At 44.5% G+C, this 24400-nt stretch overlaps 1 protein-coding gene across 2 annotated transcripts; it reads left to right on the forward strand.

The window, feature by feature from the left end:
* The first annotated feature begins 654 nt into the window (after positions 1-654).
* On the forward strand, positions 655-22629 carry CCDC126 (coiled-coil domain containing 126). 2 transcript variants are annotated; one of them, XM_074195474.1, is made up of 3 exons: positions 655-786; positions 10504-10891; positions 18200-20142. In XM_074195474.1, the coding sequence occupies exons 2-3, from the start codon at positions 10654-10656 to the stop codon at positions 18340-18342; spliced, it is 381 nt and encodes a 126-aa protein (XP_074051575.1). In that variant the 5' UTR covers positions 655-786; positions 10504-10653; the 3' UTR covers positions 18343-20142. The 2 variants fall into 2 exon arrangements, with proteins under 2 accessions (XP_074051575.1, XP_074051574.1); XM_074195473.1 differs by lacking the exon at positions 18200-20142 and adding an exon at positions 20155-22629 and having other exon boundaries at positions 684-786.
* Positions 22630-24400: the final 1771 nt, after the last annotated feature.

The following is a 24400-nucleotide window of genomic DNA, read 5'->3' on the forward strand; positions in this document are numbered from 1 at the left end:
GGCGAGCTCCCTGCCCCCCCCAGCCACGCCCCTGCTGGATACATTAATGATACATTGTTTCACCAGCGCGATCTTGGGGATACATTGTTTCACCAGCGCGTTCCCGGGCGTTTCACAGGGAAGGAAAGTGAGGTGCAGAGGGGTGCTGTCGCCAGCCAGCATCAGCATTCGCACCCACACCTTCCTCGCGTGCCTAGCCCCCGCCCCCCGAACTGAACGTAAAGGAGGTGCCTGGTCGCTGCTGGAAGGTTCCTGTGCCCGGGCTGGCCTCTAGGATGCGCCCCCAGGAAGAAAGGCGGGCGGGCAGAGGGTAGGCGACCTGCCCAGGGTCTCGCGGCCAGCGAGGGTCTTCCTGCCCCGGCGCTCCTCCCGACTTCTTGCCCGAAGGCCTCCCGGGAGGCCGCGCTCCGGGCTACGAGCCGCGAAGTCCGCGGGCCGGGGCCCAGCGCGCACGCGCACACCACCTGCCGTCGAGGGGCGAAGCGGGGCGGGGCAGGCCCCTGGTTGCTGCGCAACGGCGTTTCCGGGGGCGGGCTGCCGGGAGGAAGAGGCGGGGGAGGAGGGTGGGCGGTCCCGGCAGCGGCCGGGGGCGGGGCTCCCGAGCCTCCTCCCCGCGCAGACTACAGCTCCCAGAATGCCGCGCGGGAGGCGGGGCGGAAGCCGCTGCGCGAGGGGGCGGCCGGGGAGTAGCGCCTCGGGGCCGGAGCAGCAGCGCCCGCCTCCGCGCCGGTGCCCGCTCCCCAGGGCGCCCCGGCTCCGGCCTGGACGCGCGGACACACGCCGCAGGTAACCCCGGCCCGGCTGGGCCTCCCGCCGCGCCCCGGGCCCGGGCCGGCCCCTCCCCCTCCGCCGGCGCCCCCCGGCTGGCCTCTCCCGCGGGGCGGGGGCAGGGCTGGAGCTTTGACCTTGACCCCGCCGCCCCTCCCTCTTCTGTGGGTCCCCGCGGCTGGGTGCGGGCCGGGGGGCGTGGGGTCGGGGTGGGAGCCGGAGCGGCGGCGAGTTTGCACCCGGGTCCTGCGGCCCCCGGCGCGGGAGCACCTGCCGCAGGTGGGGCGGCCCCGGGCTGCAGCCCCCCAGGTGCTGTCTGACGTGGCCCGTCTTGGACGATTTTCCCCCAACCTTACTGCCCTCCCCCGCCCCCGCGGCGGGCAGCCTGTCCGTCCCTACCGTGTGTCCGTGGTCTACACGGATCCAGATGGGGCGTGCTGAGAAATCCGGTGCTTAAGGAAGAAACACAGAGTACCAGAGACAGCAAGATCGGACGGTGACATATCCGGTTTTTTCCAAATTAAAGGGAACAGTCCTTGGTCCTTGTTCAAACTCCACAGTTCTTTCTCTGGATACAGATGTATTCTCTTAGCAAACATGCTAGAATGAGCCCTGCAGGGGCTTCCGAGCCCATCCTGGGGGCTGCAGAGACCATCCAGGAGGGTCGCAGAGACCATCTGGGAGGCCTCAGAGACCCATTTTCTTCATTTTTAAAGATAAAAGAGTGGAGAGGTGTAAAATCCTAATCTTACGCAGCTAAGAGTCGACAGAACTTGAACCTAGGTCTCCTGCCCTCCAGGCCAGGCACTGGCTTTCCTCCACACTCTCAAATCCAGTGACTGACAGTGTTGTGATTGTCTCCCAGACGTTTTGATGTTGAATTTCTATGTCATTCATCCCAATACGAGAATTGAGTCAGATTTCTGGGACTCAATTGTCTAAACACCCCCAGATTCTTTGGCCCCAGCTTCCCTCTTAAATCCTGACCCCAGTTTACCCTCTCCCTTTTTGCCTTCTCCTAAAGTAAGATGCCTTTTCTGCCATCTTGAGATAGTTGCATTAAGACAGCACACTTGGGAAAAACTGATGATCTTGCTCCTTTGGGGATCACCTTTCTTTTCTCAGACTGGCGTCCTTTAGGGGATTCCAGGTTGTCTGCCAAACATTTTCAGTTGTAGCTGAAGTCCACCAAGGGCTTTTGCAGTTTCAGCCAAGTTTACTTTTGTATACTCTGTTCTCAAGAGCTCTCATCATATCTTCTCATTCGTTAATGTTTTCTTTCAACTCTCTTTTCAAGAGTAGGGGTTTTTTTTGGTGCCAAGGAACAGCTAAACAACATAATCCTCTCTGTATCAGCAGAAATGACAAATGACCTGCCTGTAGTTTCTCCTCTCTTTGGTGACAATGGGCTTTCTTTTTTTTCTTGTTATGTATTATTGAGCTTTGTGGGGAATTTTTGCATTTTCTCTGAAAAGAAACATCTGTGGCTCTCAATACAATTGAATTTTTTTTAGTTTTTTTTTTGCAAGGCAAATGGGGTTAAGTGGCTTGCCCAAGGCCACACAGCTAGGTAATTATCAAGTGTCTGAGATTTGAACCCAGGTACTCCTGACTCCAGGGCAGGTGCTTTGGCCACCTAGCCGCCCTCAATACAATTGAATTTTAATTAAAATAGCCATTCTGTTACATTTTATGGGCACATAGCATTGAGACCATCCTTGCCCTGAGGATGTTATTTTTCTGAATGTACAAATCAAAAAGAAAACAGCACCTGCACCCCAAAATCTGGAGGTGCTATCTTGGTGGCAATAATTTTTTAAAATTATTTTTAACATTCATTTAAAAATTTTTTTGAGTTCCAGATTGTCTCCCTCCCTCCAGCTTTTTTCCCACCCATGGAAAAGGCAAGCAGTGTTGATAACCATTATTCATGTAAAGTCATACAAAACATTTCTGTATTAATCTTGTTACCAAAAAAACCAAGAAAGATAAAGTGAAAAAAAAAATCTGCTTCAGTCTGCACTCTGAGCCCTTCAGTTCTCTGAAGGAGGAGAGCATTCTTCATCATGAACCTTAGGAATTGTTCTGGATCATTGTTTCAAACAGTTGCTAAGTCTCAATTGATCATTGTTACAATGTCGCTATTATTGTCTACAATGTTCTCTTGGTTCCGCTCACTTGGTTTTTGTATCAGTTCATATAAGTCTTTGGAAGAACCTGATGGTTTCGTTTTTAACTCTTTGCAGGGACTTCACATGAGTTTTAACTCCCTAACACTTGCACTTCTGTTTAATTGATCTTTATTTTCCAAACTGTTCGCTTTTTGTTATTCTCGACATTCAGTATCTAATCACAGCTTATTTTTCTGTTCCTTCCATCTTCCAGACTGAGTTGGGAAATCTATGGGTTTGGGATCACTGAGATCCATATAGGTTCATAGATGTTATCTACTGGAGGCCTGTAGATAACCTTACCTTTTAGGTAAAAATGGTTGTCACCTCTGTTTTGTGATTTCAGATTGTGAAGGCTGGACTGCAAATTCTCACCTCCATTCCCTTAATTTTCCTGGGATGGGAAATTTGGTCTAAAATACTTTTAAGTGGAAAGCAAACTAACTCATTTTCCCATCAGAGATAAAGATTAAAATACAATTATCTCAGGGAAGAAAATCACATGACTTCTGTGGTTTTGAAGTTATAGATAAGGCTCCCTGGTGTTTTCTGAGAGATTTTACTGCAGGAGGGAAGAAGAGCACAGCCAAGAATTAGGACCAAGGTCAGAATTAGGGGCTGGGCAGTACCAGAATGCAGAAAAATACACTGCAAGAAACCTGAAATTCCACTTCCTAGACTCATCATAATCTGTAGATTTGGTCCAGGTAGCTTCTGTTACAGGAAAATTTAAAATTGGCACAGAAGTGATACATTTTATACAATTTTTTTTAAAATATAGAGGTGATAGTAAATTGTGTTAGCGTAACTTTTGACAATAAGACACAGTCCAAGGTGTAAGAACATTGGACCAGTGCCTGTAAGATTTGTTCTTTTGGTTTAGTGATGTTCTGTTAACACCCTGTGTTGGATAGATAGACAAACTTGACTGTATTCTTTCCGCTTTGGTCTTGGTTAGTTCCAGCCCTTTTTAAAGGAAGCTTTGCACAAGAACTGAATCTCTTCATTCATCCTACAAAGTCTTGGGTTCAGACATTTCATTTGGTGATCACAGACACACCCTGTTTTACAAAAACTAGCCTAGCAAGATCTGGACTTGGAACCATGTTTTCAGGATCAATTGGCAGATGGACAGAGTTCAATCTTTGGATTTGTTCTTCTGATTGAGACTGGGTTGGGACTGCTGGAACTGCCTATGCAGAGCTGGCTCATCCCACCATCACCCCTAGCTGATGGTTTTCTTAGGTCCCGCAGAAAAGATGTGTCCTGGCATATTTGCATGATAGTCTACTGTCTCTGTCTCTGTCTCTCTCTTTTTAGGTTTTTGCAAGGCAAATGGGGTTAAGTGGCTTGCCCAAGGCCACACCTAGGTGTCTGAGACCAGATTTGAACCCAGGTACTCCTGACTCCAGGGCCAGTGCTTTATCCACTACGCCACCCAGCTGCCCCAATAGTCTACTCTCTTCTGAGCCACAGGTGGCCTGCTAGTGTGTGGGCTCCCCCTCTGCACCCCCCCCCCCCCCAGTGTTCATCAGGGCTGAAGAACAGGCTTCTCCCTCTGTTGTGTCAACAAAGGAAATAGCCCAAGCTGTTAGTTTTTGGTCTTTTGATGATAACTCTGAGTCATTTTCTTCCCCCTTTTTCTCAGTGAATCAAAGCCTCTCTGAGGCAGTTCAGAAGTCTGGCCTGAGTCTGGGCTGAAATCTCCACTAAGCCTCCCTGCAGGTGCTTAGGCAGCCTCTCAGAAGTCTCTTTCCCTAGCTCCCTATTCTATCTCCCCATCCCTAGGGAGCTCTTTTTCCTTTTGGACCATTCAGATTGGGGGAAGTTTTCCCTTAGCTAGACCCTCCATCGGTTTCTTTGAGATGCTCTCCACTGGTGGAGGTTCTGCCTCCTAGGGCTAATCCCTCTTCTGCCAGCCAGCCAGCATCTGGGATTGTAATAAGGCTCAGAGAGATTTGGAGTGCTCAAAACCAAATCGCTCATGGTCACCGTTGCTTCCTCTCTGCAGATTCTTCCAGGACAGAGAACTAGGATGGAGTGGTTTACATCTTGATGGGGAACCACCCTAGGAAAGACACTAAACAGTTCAGGGAGTGAGTCTTTGTGCAGTTATCAGGTGTGGACTGAGGGCCGCAGGAGACAGAAGAGAGCAGTGTCCTAGAGGAGTGAAGTTGTCAGATCTCATTCCGTTTGGCAGGCCAGCATTGGATGGGGTGCTGAAACATCAGAGCCGAGGAGATGACATTCTGGACAATGACAGGGAACAGTGGGCAGAGGGTTGTGTATGAGAGGCCTCTGCACCTTCCATCCTTTCTTGGAGAACTTAAGTCAGCTACCTTTCTTAGGTCACTGTTTCTTTATCCATGAAATGAGAGAGTCAGACAGCCATGTCTGAGGTCCCTTCCAGCTCTAAACATGTTATCATCCCAGAATTTTACATTGAGATTTGACCTTTTTTTATAGTTAGAGAAACTTAGTTTCCTAGAAATTCATTCAGAAGAAGAGATTTTGAGCATCTAGGTATGAGAGATTGACTCCAGTATAGAGTCCAGGAAGGCCTGAACTGGCCAGACAAGGGAGATGGGGATAGGGGGGTCCAGGCTGAGGAAGGCCCAAGGGCATGGTTGTCTTCCCCCCATCTTCCTTTCCAAAGCCTGCCTATCTGCAGATCATATAATCCTCTGCTTTGTTGCCCAGATAATTTCAGTAGGGGCAGCTAGGTGGCATTGTGAATGGAGCACTGGTCCTGGAGTCTGGAGGATCTGAGTTGAAATCCAGCCTCGGATACTTGACAGTTACTAGTTGTGTGACCCTGAGCAAGTCATTTAACCCCAATTGCCTTGCCAAAAAAAACCCCCAAAACAAGAATCTCAATACAAAACAAAAAAACCCCAAAACACATAAACCAGATGATTCCATTGAATTTTTTCTCCACCCCAAAGAAGCCCAGGGTTAGTTAGAGATAGATGGAAATGTGAGATTTAAGTGGAGAACCCAAACCCTGCCTGAGTGGTAGGAAAATTTCCTAACTTGGAAGGACCCAAGGTGATTGTCACTGAACTCAGAGCTTTCATCAGAAACAAACTCCCTGTGGTGGAGGAAAACTCAATGGATCTTAGGAATCATTCGATGCCCCAGTTTTTTAAAATAAGCTAATGATTATAAGAGGAGTTTGGTACAAGAGGAGAGAAGGAAGCTGGGATGGAGGCAGCTAGACATAGAGGAGGAGGAAGAGGAAACAAGGCAAGAATGGTAGGTCAAGGCAGATTGATGATTCTGAAGTGGAAAAATCCAGTGGATAGTGGAGTTACTTACATAGTGAGGATGGATTGTTCAAACTGTCAGGGAGAAAGACTTGAGGGCCGACCCTGGGTATTGTATAGTTAATCAGCCCTCAAGCATTTATTAACCACCCATGGTGTGCCAGGCAAATAGTCCCTGCCTTCAATGATTCCTACTTTATCTTTAGGTACAGGAGATTTCCTACATCCAAAGGTATGGACATGCTAGATAAAAAGATCATTTATGGGGGGAGGAACTGGGCCTCAGGAACATTGGGAAGGCCTTCATGTGGAAGGGATACTAATGCTGAACCTTGGAAGAACTGGGGCTGTAAAGGGAATGCATTCTAGACCTGGGAGACCTACCAGGGCAAAAGCAGACAGCCTGAGACAGGACCATCTCATAGAAAACCCCTTTGCCAGGAGGTTTACCTGAAATGAAAGGAAAATTTTAAAAATAAAATAAGACTGGGAAGGGAGGGAGGAACCAAAGTGTGGAAGGCTTCCACTGGCAGGTTGAGGAGTTTGTATTTTCTCCCAGAGGCCACAGGGAAAAAAGTCTGTGCTGAGGCAGCCCCAGTCCAATCTCACTCCCCAGGCTGTGAGGTCAGAGACCCCTTGGGAGTTGGGGAAGCTACTTTCTCAAGTGGAAGGTTAACTGAGCAAGTAAAATAAAGCCATTCAGACAAGTCCAAAGAGGCCAAAGGTTTGAGAGCCAGTGAGTGAGTAAAGCAGAGAGGCCTGAAACTCATCCACTGCAGGGCCAGGCCAAGGCCTGAAGGCAGGCAGAAGCAAAGAGTAAGCCAGAGAGAGGTTGAAGGAATGCTTACCTAAGAACAATTTCTTGGGGTTGGGAGGTGATTTTAATTATCAGCGCTGTGGTTTAATAAAAAAAAAAGAAAAGCCCTGCAGATGTAAACAGATTTTAATTTGATCCTTCTCCCTTCTCCCATTTACTTTAGATAAAAATGGTCCCTGGTGGAGAAGAAAGTTGATTTAGTTAGCTGTTACAAAACTAAAATCGAAAGAGCCTAAATAGACACTGGTCCATAACTAGCACCGCCACACTGGCTGACTTCTCTGGGTCCTTTTCATTTAGCCTGTATTTAGGTGGAGAGTTGGGAATATCCCAAGATCTGTTCTCAGGTAGCCCAGTGCTGGGATTAAAGGTGGAAGGAGGAAGAGGATGGGCTGTTCCTGGTCATCCTGTACCCAAAAAGTAGGAAAGAAAGGGATCCAGCTGGTATGGAGCTCCACCAGATACTGGTCAACCACTTCTAGGGTTCTTTAGCCACAAAGAAGAGATGCTTTGCAGAAGTGTTAGCCTACAAAGGTTCTCTCTCTAATAGTGCTCTCTGTCTAGGGGTCCCATCTTGGCCATGAGTCTAAGACATCATGCTCCATTCCCCTCCTGACGATCTTGCTCTGGATCCCCCCTTCTGCCAGGTTGTTCCCTTTCGGATGTCTCCCCCTATTCCCTCCCCTCTGGAGCACTTAGTAAATAGCTGCTGCCTGGCTTTTAGACTAGGGATTCTTCACCTTTTTGTGTGTCCTTCAGAGAGCTACAAAGAATGGCTTTAAATGTGTAATGTAAAATAAATGGAATTACACAGGAAATCAACTTTATTGATTTTAAAGTTTTCAAAATATTTTAAAAACAGCTTCCCAGATCCCAGGTTTACAATCCCTGCTGGGGACTTATTGGGATAGATCCCAGGATCCCCCATCTAGAGCAAGAACCAACATTAGAAGTCATCTGACCCATTTTATTCTCTCAGCTTATTTTATATTCTTTTTCTTCTGAGTTTCCCTCCTGGCTCTCTAGTCTTCCCCACTGTACCCCACTATGGATGCTCTCAACTCTTGGACAGCTCCCTTCCAAGGGCTGTCTTCTGGAGGGCTTCTGGTGGCCCCAGAATTGGACAGGGCTGCCGCCTGGAGCTGAACCCAACTGGGGAACTGTGGTCTTTGCCTGAGGTGGCAGGTCACAAGCAGGGACCTGAGTACCATAATTTTAGATTTAGAAGGAATGTACCTGCAAGGAGGAGACAGGAAGTCACACAGTAATCGGGCAGAGGCACCATTGGACCCTGTCTTTGCCTCCAAATCCAGGGGTTTCTTGTTCTCTGACATTGCTTTCTCCAGGGTGGTTATCACTCCTCAATTCCAGTATTTTAGTCTAGAGGCTCCTCAGCTCACTCATAAGGCTCAGTAGTACACAAGATCAGGAGAGACTGCTATTAACCTGCAGTTAATTTACAGTGGAACATAGATTTGACTGGATAGCTGGAGTCATTCACCCACATGCTCCTTTTCTGATAAGTGTGGGCTCATAGGGGCATCCAAGTCTGGAGGTAGCAAACTTCTGGAGGTGTCCCCACCAGTCTCCTCCATTGTTACTCCCAGAATATTTCCACTATTTGGTTGGGATTAGAAAGCACCCCCTTTTGCTGGATTGCATGGGAGACACACTGGCATGGTTCTATTCATTTATTCTCTGTTTGGCAGGCCCTAACTGCACAGAGGCTCCTTCCTGACATGGAGTGGGCATACCTTGGGCCACATTGCCCTGCCCATATCACATGGGAATTTCTTGCCCAGTACCACCTAGGTTAGTATCGGTTCCTTCTGCAAGTTCACAGGACTCAGAACATTTTCACAGGTCACAATTAGAGCCCATATTAATGCTTAGAAAATCAACAATGCGGGCTAAAGGATCAGCCATTAATAGGGTGAAATTAAGTAGGCTCCCAATGGCACCTGTGGGGATTTGGCACCTTCCTTCCCTTTTGGCCTTCAGGCCTCTCTCCCTCTGATTTTGGGCCTTTGAATCTTCCTTTGTAACTTTCATCTCCCCAAGTTCTTTTGTTCAGAATCCCCTCTGTTGTTTCCCATCACCCTCCACAGGCAGTCTCCCCATTAAGGCTCTGCTTGGCCAAAGTGAGGAGGGGTTGCTGCTGGGGCTAAGATCCAGAGAATGCCTAGGTCCAGTTGGTTCCTTCTCTAACTTCTGTGAGGGAATTCCAGGAGAATTCCACTCTCCCTTTCCAGGTGAAACTAGGGTCCAGGAGCTGCTTTTGGCAAACTCAAGGGGCTACTTCCTCTTTGAAATCTGACCTTCCATTGTCTGTTCCTTTGATATCTTGATCCTGTTTTTCTCAGATCCTGCCATATCTCAGTCAGCCAACAAGTATTTATTAATTAATTGCTGTGTGCTAGGGACTATGCTAAATACTAATGATAGAAGAAAAGGCAAAAACAAAAAACCAAACCCTAAAAACAACCCCCCCCCAAAAACAAGACAGAAAAACAACCCAAAGATAAAACCCTAGCCCTTTCCCTCAATCCCTCAGAGTCTAATGGGGGGGGGGGGAGGACATGCAAATCAACAAAATATATGCAAGACAAATTGGGATATTCTTAGAGGAAGGGCAGTAAGATTGAGGAGAGCTGGGAAGGCCTGAATGGAGGCTTGCAGGAAGTGAGGAAGCAGAAATGAAGAAGGGGAGGGTGACCAGGCCCAAACCTCGTGCCAGTCTGTGCCTCTGTTGTAGTTCTGTGACAGAAATTAGGCATTTCTCTCATGTGCAAAGTCTGTGTCCCTTCGATGCCCACTGTCCCTCCCCTCCTCTCTCTGAGGGCAGGATTATCTCCCTCTTGGCCTTCGTCCTTACTCATAGCTATTGGTAACTCCTAGTTTGTTTGGATGACCTCTAGGGAGCTACTTTCATTAGTAACATTTCCCCAAAACATTGCTTACTCCTTGTAAACATTTCCCAGGGACAGTTAGACTCCTCAGCTCAGAAGAGGCTCCAGGTGTTTCCATTCAGGCTCACCTGTTTTTGATCTCTGTTAGCAGCTTCCTTGGGTCCATCCTCTTCCAGTGCCTACAGACCTTGGTGTATCCATTACCCCTGACTCATTTGAGCTTTTCTCACATTTTGTAGGAGAGAGAATTTTAACACTGTACCCAGAGGGGAAGCTAGATGGTGCAGTAAATAGAGCACTGGCCCTGGAGTCAGGAGGACCTGAGTTCAAATCCAGCTTCAAATACTTAATTAACTACCTAGCTGTGTGACCTTGGACAAGTCACTTAACCCCATTGCCTTGCCACCCCCCCCAAAAAAAGGCTGTTCCCAGATTTGTGGTATGGAATCAACAGAGCTTTTCATGAGGACCATTGTGAACTCTCAGATACAAATGTGTGCAAATGGGAGTTTGCCATGAGCTCTTTCACAAGAAAAGTAATTACTCTTTTTTTCCCCTTGAATTTCACCTAGGGACGGTGCATTGACTCCAAGTTGGAAAAAAGTTATGTCCGAGATGAACCATTAAAGGGGTCCCTCCTCCCCCCCAATCTTTTTTCTGGTTATTTTGTGATTTTGGTTCTCCACTTTGAAGTCCAGCTCCATCTGCTCCCTGCATCCGGAATGTTCCTGACACTCTCAAGAAAAAATATGTCTCAGAAGCTGAGCTTGTTGTTGTTGGTGTTTGGCTTCATCTGGGGCCTGATGTTGCTTCACTACACTTTCCAACATCCAAGACATCCGAGCAGTGTGGAGCTACGGGAGCAGATCCTGGACTTGAGCAAGAGATACGTGAAAGCTTTGGCTGAGGAGAACAAGAGTCTCGTGAATGGCGAGAATGGGGCGTCTCTGGCAGGCTACGGTAAGATGGCCCTGATCTTCCTTGGTACATCTCTTGCAGCCTGGGCCTTTTTTGGGCTGTGGGGATTTAGGTGGCTATCAAGGCCTTCCCATATTGTTCCTAAACTCTCTCAGTTGGTGATTACTCATCCTTGTTTCCAAACTCTTTCAGTTGGTGACACATTTTGCACACTTGTTGGGAAACTCCAGGAAGGAGGCTCCCTCTTTTCTGGTCTAGAAGCTACCCTAGTCTGCCCATGTATGAACAGTCCCTGGATCCCAATCTGAGCTTGGTCCATACATACCTTCCAGAGCCAGTAAATGATAGGCTCTCTACCAGGAAGTGTTCTTTGGACTCATATCCCTAGTGCCTAGGCTTGGTGCCTTCCTCAGTACAAACATGTACCAACCTCCTCTTCCTCCTGTCCTTCCCACCATCTGGTTAGAAAAACAAAGAAACAAGCAAAGAAAAGTAGAGAAATCTGGGAAGGTAGGAGGAAATGACAAGAATAAATGTATGACTTCTCTTACCTCTCAAAGAACTAGTTTATTTATCAGTTTAAAGCTTCTGCATAGACCTTAGTGACAGTCCCAGGAAACTGGGACTCCTTCACAGCTGTGTTTGAACTTGAGAAATCTTGAATTTCATCAGAGGAAGCTAAACTCCTCCAGGAATTGAAATGAAAACACCTCCCAAGTGGACATATTGCTTGGCTTAAACTAACAGCCTGTGGAATTTCAAATAACTTCTATTTAGTTTTACTAAGTAAAGATTTCCTCATTTCTTCCTGTTATTTAACCCCCAATCTGTTCAGTTGGGAACCAAGGAGTGACCCCAGTGGGAGCCCCCACTCCCCAAATCCTGCTGTGGGCTGGGGCCTAGGTGAGGCCCTGGACTCTTGACCCAAAGAGTAGCTCTCAACAAATACTTAAGTCCATAAATACAAGGTAGTTTGAGAGGGACAACTGAGAAAGAGAGGAGAGATAATATGATACAAAGGAGGTCTAGTGAGGGCTTTTGAAGGATGGGATGGCTTGGACACATTTGAAGGCAGTAAGGAAAGAAACAGTGGATGGGGAGGGCCTGAAGTTGCATCCTGTTGAAGACGGATGGTCAAGGGCCCAAGGGCACTTCTACAGGGCTTGGCTTTGGCAAAAAGAGCCAACTAGGGGACAGAAGAAGGAGGATGATATTAAGGGGCTTTAAGATGAAGAGAATGGGGAAGAGGGAGCTCCTTTGTGAATGGACTTGGTTTAATCAGAGACAAGATCCTCAGCTGAGAGAGAGGGACAAGGGAGAAACTGGGAGGCTCAAGGAGAGATGTGGATTAGCTTCTGTGGGCTAATAAGATACTCAGCTCCAAAAAGTCAGTTGTTCAAAAGTCATGAAACCTTTTATTGTTAAAAAATTTCCTCTTGATGCTTTCAAGCCTGAAATCATACTTTTTTCAAAAGAGCAAGTTCCAAAAATCAGGGGTCCTAGAAATATTTGGATGTGAAATATGCTGATATTTATAGAACTATTTTTCAAGATAATTGGTTTCCTTTGCAATTCTCTTTTTATTATGCATTTAAGAAACAGTTCCAAGAGGGGCTCCACAACCTTTACTGTACTGGGTACCCAGGGGATTATTGCCTCAAAAAAGTCAAGAAGCCTACTCGTAGGGATCTATCTGCAGCCCTCTGTGATTGATACCTGGGTCTCAGCAAGAGCTCTGAGTCAGCAAGACTTGTCTATGTAGTGATTTCAAGAGTGGAGGAAGATTGTGGCCACTCTGAGATACAACAGCAAGTCCTTGAGGGGACCCATAAATGGGTCACTCTCTGGTCACCTTGGGGCTGGATCCATTCCAGACTTGGTGGACAGAGTTGCCATGACCCCCTTGGAAGACATCAGGTGGTACAGACCCAGGCTTTGACCAGTCGAAGAGTCAAGGAAAGTTTCATCACATGCTTCTTCAGTTTGAGTAGGCAGGAAACGCAAACATATCCAGTTGAGTCTTTGTGGTTTCTTCTCTTGAGTAACCTCCTCTCTGGTGATGGGAGATTACTGAGACTTGATTGTCCACAGTTTTATTGTTGCTCTGGTCATTCTTCATGTCTCTCCCCAGCCAGAAAAGGCTAAGGGAGAGTGCCTGTTTTCTTCCTAAGTTGCAGGGACTCAGGCCCTGTTGCCCAGGCTGCTCATGGATGATCTGGTCCCAATAACAGCCATTTATCTGATTTGACAAAGCACCTGGGCCAGGCTTTCTGGGATCACTCCTCTTAAGCCATCCTGGGCAGGTCCCAGGGTCTTCCTGGCATTTTCCTCTCTTTCTAGCCATTATTCTTCCAGTCACACACATTTCTGGCCTCCTCATCCAGCCAGCTTGTCCAGCCTGGCTTGACTGGAGCTCTCTCATCTATTCCCTTCTCTTTGCTCACAGGGTCACCACCAGGTGAGTTAGCTTCCCTCCTTCCCAATCCACCCTTCATACATCTGCCAGGGGTTTGCTTCAAGGATTGATTTGAGCAGCTCCACTCCAGCCCCTCTCCAGGTTTATGCCCTTTCCAGGCCAGCCACTCTGGCCCACCACTACTTACAGCCTTGTGTCTGAGCCTCTGCTCAGACTGGCACCTGAGGCCTCCCTGTCTCACTCTGCCTTGGAGGGTCTCTAGCAGAGTACAACCCAGCTGCCACCTCCTCCAGGAAGCCCCCCCCCCCCCAGTGCCCACCCTGATCCCCACTCTGCTGTACCCCCCCACGTTCAAATTCTGGCCTTTTTGGAGGGTCCTGATAATGCAAATATGCCTATATCATAACATTTACCATGCAGAGCACTTTCTAATGTGCAAACCACTTTCCATGTATTCTATGTGACCCTTACCACACCCCTGTTAGATGCTGTAATTATTCCCATTTCACAGTCAAGAACTGAGTGTCCCTCAGTTGCATCCTGAGCAAGATGAGGTATCATCCCTGTGTTGATGGGGAGAGTCTTCTTTTCCATTCTCCATTCCACTTGGACCATCTCACACCCTCTGACTCCACTGCCTTTGTTGAATGTTTGATTTTAGCATTTTTATCAGGGAATAGAATCCTCCAAGTTAAAATTTTAAAAATAATCCACCTTAAATACTCATAATCCACTGAAATTTCTTTTTTAGGAAAAATCTATTTAGATTGACTTGTAAAAGTTGTAGAATATTAGGTTAAGTTGACCCAGGACTTCTTCCTCTCCAGTTTAGGAATCTGGTAAACAAAGCTCAGAAAAGGGAAAGTAGTCTTTGCATGCAAAATGAGCAGCTGAAGGAAAGTTGATCTGAGAATTCAAATTGGACCAAGTGAGATAGTTTGGCTTATCTTTAGAAGGTGGCTGGTTTAACTATTTGCCAAAATACAGCCTGGAGTAAGTCTTCCCCCCCTCCCCCCATGCACTTGATGTTGGGTTTGGGTACCTTGAGAACTGTTTTGGTGTGTTGAGTCACATGCAGAGTTGCTGCTACAGTAGAAAGAACAAATCTGATCCTCATGGAGAATCCATTCCCTAAATATTCAATTAGTTGCACTAATGAACAGAAGGGATAATGGCTCAACATGCATATGGAAGAGCAAAGAACTAAAATATTATTTATATATAACCATGGAAGACATAGTATGTTAAAATAACTATTGCCTTCCTAATTATAGTTTCCCTTGTATAATATGATATGGTAATGTCAGTATTTCACATACTAATAATCATGTTGCTCTAGTGGTTTCTTCCATATAACTTTTTTTTTAGTTTTTTTTTTTGCAAGGCAAATGGGGTTAAGTGGCTTGCCCAAGGCCAAACAGCTAGGTAATTATTAAGTGTCTGAGACCGTATTTGAACCCAGGTACTCCTGACTCCAGGGCCGGTGCTTTATCCACTGCAACACCTAGCCACCCCTATATAATTTTTAATATGGTTTGTACTGTGACATTATTATTGACAAAATAGGCATTTTATAGCAGCAGATTTTGAAATCCTATTTACAATTCTGTGAATTTTATTTTCTTTGACCCCTTTACATCTAATCCTGTTGTTTACTGGTTAGATACCTAAGTAGTAATTGGCAGTAATGGATTATGGTATTCCTATTTTTAGTCAGCTTGTGATTAGCTGTGGGATTAAGGGGCCTGTCATTTATTCTCATTAAATCTTTCTTTTTTAAAAAACTATAATTAAGCAGATTAGGTGATGACGTTCTGTTTGCTAGTGTTCATTCTTTTACTCACCAGAAGCCTGGACTTTTCAACCAAAATATCCAATTATGTGTAAAAAAAAAAAAAGAATTTTATATTTAGATGTAACTTTGGTTTTTACATACCTTCATTTAAAAATAGCACTCCTCTCACCTCTATTCCTTAAGACTTTCCCTGCAATGAAGAATCAAAAAAAATCTTAAAGCAGTTTGTTTGGTGTGCAATGAACCAGCCACCCGGTCTTAGGCTGTGTCTTCCCCCGAAAAGAAAAAAGAGGGCTGCATTTTCCTGTCTCTTTGCCTGACCTTGGTCATTAGAATGAGTGTTTAGTTTCCATTTTTCATTCTTTCCATTGACATTTCTTCAAGTCTTTAGAGTCTATACACTGTGTCAAGAGTCTGTATTTGGAGATAAAAAAGAAAAGCAAGATAGTCCCTACTCTCAATTGAGAAACTTATTTTCTAAAGAGGTGTGGTAACTAGGGGAGAGGTATTTGGTTTTGCAAGGCACTGCAGTGGAGCGTTAGAACCATAGGGGAATTCAATTAACATCCTCTCTCCAGAGTCATATAGATTGTCATTATTGTTCCCAGTAGGATAAGGAAATTGTCGGGGGGAGGGGGGATTAGGAGTAGTTCCACAGCTGGATCCCCACCTCCCTTCAGAGTGGATGGCAAAGAGATGGGGTGGGGCTAGAAGGCTTTGGGGACCACGTTATCTGTCTGTCCTGGTTCATCAAGAATCCACTGTGGTGCTTTCCAGACTCAGTGGATTTAGTCACCTGGGGTCATGGTCTAGGGGCTAGAGCCTTCTTGGAAGGGAAGATGGCAAGGAAGTGCTTGGTAGAGCCAAGTCACAAAGCCACATCTTTGGCCTCAAATCTTGTCATTGTGGTCTTTCTTGTAATTCTACTTGCCTTAGTGATTGTTAAAGATTGTTTTTGTAACATTTTCTGCAAATAGGCTACACCTAGAGAAACTTAAAAAGTGTTTAAAAATATTAATGACAGGGGCAGCTAGGTGGCGCAGTGGATAGAGCACCCAGGAGGAACTGAGTTCAAAAATGGCCTCAGACAATTAATAATTCTCTAGCTATGTGACGTTGGGCAAGTCACTTAACCCCATTGCCCTTCAAAACAAAAAAAAAAATTAATGAGATCAATAAATATCCCTCTGTAATCTGATTTACATAATTTGTTTAGCAAATTAGCTTTACATGGAAAGTGGGAAAGTAAACTTTTATCCCAATCCAAGTCTGAATTAATCACAAATTCCAAGTAAATTGTCTCTGAATAGTAACACTTTAGTATTCCTACAGCACTGCATTTGTATACATAATTGAGCTGATTATGTTTCAAATGAAATCTTCCCATAAAACAGAATTTTTTAAAGTTATGAAGGTTGATAAAAATGTCATAATATAAAACAAACTTGTTTTATTTATTTACATTAGTTGCGAAATTTATAAAATGTTTCCTAAATATCTAATGGTATTATTGTTAAGGTATATGTTAGTTTCTCTTACCGTGACCAAAGATAGAGATTTTAAACTCCTATGGAAAGAGATCTACCTTGATTCTAAAATCACTTTAGCCTTTCAAAGGTTAGTGTTTTTTTAGGTGAGGGAACTCCTTCCTGATGCAAAGCCCAACCTTCATCCCTCAGGATGAGCTTCAGGAATGCCATGGGACTGGTCCATCCAACCATCCATCCAGTGATGGACTTGCTGATGAGTGATCCTAAATCTAAAGCCAGTAGGGACCTTGAAAGTCCTGTCCCTTTATTTTACCAATGAGGAAACTGAGGCCCAGAGCTTAGAGGAAATGTGCCCATGGTCCTTTTGGGATTGATAAGGCTTCTGGTTCTTCAACTCCAGATCCAGGGCCCTCTCCACTGCTTTTAGGAACAATGGGACCTACCTTTCCTATCCCATTGATCAGTTTAGTTGTCTTAGGTGGGAGCAGCCTGCCCATTCTATGTCATTTTCACCCCTATTCCCCCACCCAAACTCAAATCACCTCTTGTCTGGGTATCCCCCTGGGCTCTTTGGAACCCCGATTTTTCTCCTCCTGCCTTGATTTAACAGAAACTTGGTTCTCCCCTGGGGCTACCACATTGTTGCAATTCCTTTCTCTATTGTCCACCCTTGCTCCCACTATCTTTAGCTTATAAGATCAGGGAGAAGTGGGTTCCCATAGCCACTTCTGTACCTCAACTCCTAAGTAACATTTTTTTTTTAGAATTTAAAAAAATTATTTTATTATTTTTTTTGCTAAAGAAGAATTTAATTTCCCTCATTCCCACTCCATGTCAAAGAAAAGAAAAAAATTCCCCCAAATATTTGTAAAATCTTATGAAGAAGGATAATGGAAGGAGAGTGCTGTATATGCCTCATAATGCAGTGAGAAGTAATGGAGAGTAAAAGCAGTTTATAGAAAGTCTGCAAAACATTGGACTAAGTGAAGCTATTCTGAGAGCATTTTTAAAGTTAAAAATAGGAGAATAGCAAAAAGAAGAAAATGGAAAAGATCTGCAAAGACTTTCTCAACTTTTTTTTTGCCATCAAAAAGTCCCTAAGTAACATTTTGAAGTCATTACTCGTCTATTGTCCTATGGGTCTTTCTCTTATTTTAGTGACTTTAGACCTTGACTTCTGGTCTTCTTCCTATAATTTGTTATCAATCCATGGACTTCAGTAATCATATTGACAACATCTGGTCCCTGAACTTGGATATCTTCCACTCCCACAAATTGCATTTGTGCCCCATTTCAGCCACAAGCCAACAGGATTCTTTCTTAGTCCCTACATCTTGGAAAATTGTATAGCCTTCTACACTCTGGACTCTGGAGTTCTACTCTCCAGTAACTTTCCCCAATAGCATGTCTCTTCCATGGACAGTAAGCTGGTCTTTTCCCTTATTTTGATTTTAGGTCTCCTCTCAACACCCCCAGTTTTCTGATCTTGGTGTTGCTTCAGCCAACCTCTGTAACCCATTCTTGATGTACTAAAACCATTAATATGGTATGTCTTGTTTTTTCTGATCTGCTGACTCTGACTTTGTCCATTATGAATTCAGTTGAGTTCCTTCTGGTGCTTTATTGATTTCTTATCTTCCTTTATACAGCATTCCTTGGGAACTTGCCCTCTTCTCCATTTTCTGACCACCCCCAAACACAGCAGAAGACCAAAGAGAAGATTGAGGTGACTGTCTTGATTTGCATGAGCTTCAGAAGTTCTCCTGTCTCTCTTCCCCTTATGATCAACTAGCTAATTCCTCTGCCTGTCTCCTTCTTCTAGGTCTCGGACCTTGCTATGGATCACAGGGCCTTTCTTTCTCCTTCAGCTTTATTTTCTCATGGGTATCTTATATTTACAGAATGGATGAAGACCCAGGGATCTTGAACCAAACAGACTGATCTAGAGTTGGCTGGGATCCATGAACCAGGCAGGAAAACCAGCCCTGTCTCATGACCCTCATCTCTAGGATAGGGAGGACCTGGGTTGTTCTCAATGGAATGGAAGCTTTAGGCCACTCTCTTCTTGTACCTTGGGGCTCAGGCCCTAGGATCCATATGGGTTGTTCCTTCAGCTTATGCTTTCCCAGTGTGCTCTTAGTTCATTTCATGATAGATTTGGGGTGGGGCATAGTAAAAGCTTTTGTCTTGTAGACAGAAGAGGTGTCTCTGCTCAAACTCCTTATATAAAGATCAATTTCCTTCCTGTTTATATAAAAACAACTTTATTAAGACAGTTAATTCCAAGCTAATTGCATTGGGGAGCCTTGTTAAAGTCAAACATTCCAAAATACAAATAGGGTTGTCTTTCTAATTGTTAAGCTTTCTTTTAATAGCTTCTTCTTACCTCTCTTAAATCCAGACCCTAATTAGAATATTCCTTTCTAACTCAGGCTGAATCTTAGCTTGGTGTCCAAATCCTTTTTGTGTTTCTTTGATGAGGAGATCCTTTGGGGTCCACCAGAGTCAGAAGTTTCTTGGCCTTTTCCTCTCCCCACCCCCAGAGAGAGACTAGTGGGGACAAAGCTGTCACCTCTCTCTCCCCTGTTCTGACCTTTACCCTTCTATAATTCAGAGGGTTCTCCAAAACATCTTCACTTTTACTTTTTTCTTTTTGAAGAAAAGTTGCCCTCAAGCTTTCCTCTGGGTAAAGTTAATCTGTGTAGGTCAGGGGTTGTTTAGTGACTCTGTTTAGCTGATTTTGTCAGTAAAGATTCTGGTCAGGGCCCAGGAGCCTGCCTAGCCTAGTAGAGAGCGAAGCCTTGGAGAAGGAAGTTAATAATAAGGAGCAGGCTGCTGCTGCTGCTGGCATTCCCGGGCCCTGAACCTGGGGGGCTGTAGAACACTTGGAAGGCAGAGCCTCAAGTCAGGCCTGACAAGATCGGCCCATCAACTGGCAGGGATCCAGAAGAGCCCTGGGAAGAGGACCATCCTCTTCTCTAGCTCACAATCTAGGGATTAACAAACCCCGTCCCCCAGCTGTTTCCTGTTGCCATAGAAAACCCTTGCTGGGAATCAGGACTTCACCCTAAGACCTGGCCTCCCCTCAGTCACCTGAAACAGCTTAACTTTCCTGTCCAAAAGTCCAAAAGAACTCACATCTTCTTCACGCCTGGCTGCATTGATCACACATTTTACCTGTTCTGCAGGGCCTGCCTCCAGCCCCCATGACTGCTTTGCCTGGTCAGGCAGGCAGATAATTAAAGGGGGCTTGTGTGTCTGACAACCAAATGCAAATTAAATGAGTTTAAATGTGGCTAAACTCTAAGAAAAGGATAGTGTTAGTATTCCACGATCATAGATCTAGAACTGAAAGGCAACTCAGAAACCAACAAACTCTGCATTTTACAGATGAGAAAACTGAGGCTCGTATAGATTAGGTGTCTCTTCTCCAGGTGCACTTTCTGTGGTGTGGGGGCGTGTTCTACCCACAGCTGCTTCAAAAGATTATTGCTTTAAGGTTTGCCAGACTTTTTCTGATTCCCTCTCAGATCCAGGACATTAATATGAAGTCATTTAGTCACTTTTGTTTTTTTCTCATGTGTTCCATCTTTTCCTTTCCTAGCTGATTTGAAAAGAACTATTGCTGTCCTCTTGGATGACATTTTACAGCGCTTGGTGAAACTGGAGAGCAGAGTGGACTACATTGGGGTCAGTGACTCGGCTGCCAATATCACCAATGGCACCAGTGGGAATCTCCTGCCGGGGACTCCCAGTAAGAGGATCAATGCTTCAGGCCACATCAGATAGCGGCCCTAGAGCCCCTCGGGCCACGACCCTCCCCATGGCTCATCTCCCCTTCCAGGAGCACTGTGGAGTCTCTGGCTCGGGCAGAAGCCCTCGCTGGCAATAGACAGTCTTTTCCAGGGAATATGTGGGATTCGTGGAACCTTCAATTTCTGTATATAATCTAAAGAGATGGTTGGTGTTACTTTCAGGCGAGTTTCTGCCTTTGCTGGCATTTATCATGGATGGCACCATAGTTGGTATAATAAACATGGTGGGTGTTTGGGGTGAATTGAAAACCATTCAAAAGACATTGGAGCTAATTTCTATATTTATTTAAGTAGAAATATATGTCTTTTGGACAAGTGAAAAATGTTGTAGTTGAATTGTTTTTTCATTTTGTCAACAGGCATAACTCATAAATGTTAAACTAATGCTGTTGAGAAAAGTATATTTACAGTATTCTATTTTGTTACTTAGTTGTCCATAGAGATAGGATATGATGTTGAGAATGTTTTAAAATCACGACCCAAAGAATGTCTTTATTTGCACTATTTGCCAGAATATCTAAAGAGAGATTACTGTATATTTAAACATTTCATTTGCAAAAGCATTACTTTGAAAATAGGTAGCAACTACTGTTCAGAACGAATGTGTTCCAAACATTGGAACAATTAAATTATCAACAGCAAGGTGGGCATAATCTTCTATTGATTTTTTTTCCTTTTCCACATTCTAAGAAAAAAATTAAATATTTTATAGCAGGAAATTAAAAATAAGTAATTTAAATGAGGAGTTCTGGTTTCCAGATATATGAATATTTTCATCATTTCTCTTTTCCTGTTGAACTCCTGGACAGTTTGTGCTAGTAGCATCTCACAACATCTTTTTTCAGGGTTATTTTTTTCTTGTACTGAATTAAAGGGAGAAAAATGAATCTAGACAGGGAACTACTAGTAGGAGATTTGAGAGCTCTAGCCAAATGGTTCTCACAAGGTGAGACATGTGAAAGGGGAAGTCCGGAGATGTTGGTTCTTACCCGTGGTTAAATTTCAGGAAACTTAATGTGACAATCTGAACTTATGCAGTAATTATGTTAGAGGTGGTTATTGACTTTACAAAATGCTTCTTTTGTGTAGCAGGGTTTTAGATCACGTAAAGCAGAGGTATCAAATACACTGCACATGCTAGATTAAAATGTAATTGCAGTTTAACAAGATAATTAAAAGTATGGTAGAATATAATGTTAATATATGGTTTTCTAGATTAATCTGTGCCCTTCAGTGACCCTTATGTCTGGTTGTAGCCCCATTTCTGTTTGAGTTGGACTTCGTGGTCTTAGAAGATAATATACAAATTGAACTTTGAACTTTTCAAGGACACATTAACTGAAACAAGTTCTTCAAGAACAGTTCTCAGCTCCTTTTCATTGAATCAGAGAATGTGCAGATGAGGAAACTGAGACCCAGAGAGCTCTAGTGATGTTGCTAGTAACATTGGCTGGATAAAAGGAGCTCATTTCCATTTCCCTGAAGCACTGGGAGCACCAGTAGCTGGTGCTGGGGTTCAGATAGTGATATCCCCAGGGACGAGGAGTGAGTTTTGATGGAACAGTTCTAGAAAGAGTAGGCAAGATTCACTGTCACACAAGCCTCACCGCCCTCCCTGGAGGGATCTCAGCAAGTGAAAGAGAGGGGGCCCATGTGGGTGATAGCCACTTTGGGGGATCTTTGAGGGGAGCCTAAGCGGAGTCTCACTGGTTGAGCCAAGTAAAGCTCAGCTTAACTAATCCTCTCTGTGAACAGGTCCACCTGTTATTGTGAGGCCTCTGGTTCATCATTTTACCTTGTTCTTAATTCCACAGTTACGTGTAGCCCAGTGTCTGTTCAACTGGATTGAATTAAGTTTGGCAGGGTTTCATTTGGGAATATTCATTCTTGAAATAGACTATTGTGTTGTTCCAGTTATTAAAAAATTTTACTAAAACAAAGATGGAAAATTTCAGGTGCTTTTCATATTCAGTGGTAGCAGTCAGAGTTCTTTCTTCTGCAGCCACCCTCTAGGCTAGCACTGGGTAAGTGGAGAAATGACATGGGTTACAACAGGGTGAAATGTGGGATATGTTCTGTTGGACCTAAGTGGGTTTTTTTTCAGGGAAAAAAATAAAATATTTGTACTTGTAAAAAGTGATTTTAGTTTTGTGTTTGCTCCTTTCTTTCACCCCTTTAATTTTCTGAAATAGTTCTCCTTTCTCCCCAACCAAGAGAGTTATCTCTTATAATGAAGAAGAAAAAGTCAACAAAAAAGTTCAGCAAAAATAACAGTGTTTTATGTATTTATATATACATATAAATAAACATACATATAATACACATATCCAATATACAGACATATGTGTGTTTTTACTTATATATATGTATGTATGAATATTTTAGTGCTCTCTGCTCACAGATGCCCCACTTTTGCAAAGACTGAAAAGAGGGTTTTCTTTGGGGATGAGCTCTCTGGAATTATTTTTAGGACTCTGGAAGTTAAACTTATACTCTTGATTCTATGGCATGAGCAATTCAAAATGGGATAATAGAAACCATGAGAGCTGGTCAAAACATGCAGCTCATTTGGAATTCAGCTTGTTTGGGACACAGGGAAAACCTTAATGACTCTGGAATGACTTTGTTGTTTTCACAAACTCTTGGTCTGAGCCATTGATAATAGTGATTAAAGGAGGACAGGGGCAACAGTCCACATCTTAAGATGTTCACATCTGGGGTGGCTAGGTGGCGCAGTGGGTAAAGCACCGGCTCTGGAGTCAGGTGGATCTGGGTTCAAATCTGGTCTCAGACACTTAATTACCTAGCTGTGTGGCCTTGGGCAAGCCACTTAACTCCATTTGCCTTGCAAAAACCTAAAAAAAAAAGATCTTAAGCTGCTAAGTGACCAGCTGAATATGGGGAAAGGATGAATGGGGCTACAGAGAGTAGAAATTTCTCTAGATAAGAGTGGACAGTCTGGTAAGGGTGACTCAAGAGCAGGCATGGTGTCAGGCCTGGAAATGGAGGATGTGGGGCACTGTCCATAGTCCTTTGAGAAGACTGAAGGCTCTCCCCTTATGCTACCCTTTACCCTAGTCAGATTAACCCCTGTGCATTCCCATAGCTTACCTCTCCTCACTTATCTGGGAGGCCCTCCCTTGGTTATTCACTAGTTGAGTTCCTATCCATCTCCTGAAGCCAAATTCAAATGCTCCCTCTTCTACAAAGTCTTCCCTGATTTTACCCATTGACATCCATCTGTCCATTGGGTCCTTGAATAAAACCAAGTTTTACATTTCTCCAATTCACATTTATCCTGCATTATGTGTATGATAGTTGCCTATGAAAAGCTTATCCCTCTGGATATTATTAGACTAAAGCTTCATGAGAGTTGAGACTGTGCCTCCTCCAGGCCTGGGAGAGTTCTCTGTTCCCAGAAAACACTTAATATGTGTGGGGATGAACTGGATATCTATGAAGAACAAAAGCCTAAGTATGAGCAGTTTTCTGTCCAGAAGGAAACCTTATTAACAAGGCTGGATTTAGAGTCTGAGGCCTGAGTTCAAATAATGCTCCTTAGAACTTGTGTGATCTTAAGTACTTAAGTAAGTCTCCACTTCTCTGGGCTCTCCTTTCCCCATGGGTCCATTGAATGATGGTTTGGCCTTGAAAATCCCATCCAGTTCTAAGCCTGTATGATTCTCTGGCTTTAGGAAAGTCATAATTGCCATTTCCTTTTCTTCAAAGTGAGGTGGCTTGGATGGGCCTGGAAGACCTAATTCTAACAATAAATTCCCGTAATTGTTCAAGCCAAAGTTCTACGTGAATCATCGGAGGGGCACAGAAAGATGTTACAAAACTGAGAGGGACGGTTTATTACTGTGAACTCTGTGATAATAATAGTGAGCATGTAGTGCTAGTCATGTCCTATCCTAAGTACCTTACAATGACAATGATGTTCTCCGCCAGCCAGGTATTGGTGTCCAGGTGTGCCTCTAGGCTTTTGGATATCCAAGGGACAGGAAGTAATAGCAAGTCTGAGTTTTGGGCTCC

This window comes from Macrotis lagotis, chromosome 7 (genome assembly GCF_037893015.1).
Source record: "Macrotis lagotis isolate mMagLag1 chromosome 7, bilby.v1.9.chrom.fasta, whole genome shotgun sequence".
Classification (NCBI taxonomy): Eukaryota; Metazoa; Chordata; class Mammalia; order Peramelemorphia; family Peramelidae; genus Macrotis; species Macrotis lagotis.

Bases quoted from the DNA above. Each gene is read 5' to 3' on its own strand.
- CCDC126 (XM_074195473.1), top strand. From the start codon at position 10,654: ATGTTCCTGACACTCTCAAGAAAAAATATGTCTCAGAAGCTGAGCTTG. The intron at 10,892-20,154 runs GTAAGATGGCCC...TTCCTTTCCTAG, and splicing joins GGCGTCTCTGGCAGGCTACG to CTGATTTGAAAAGAACTATT.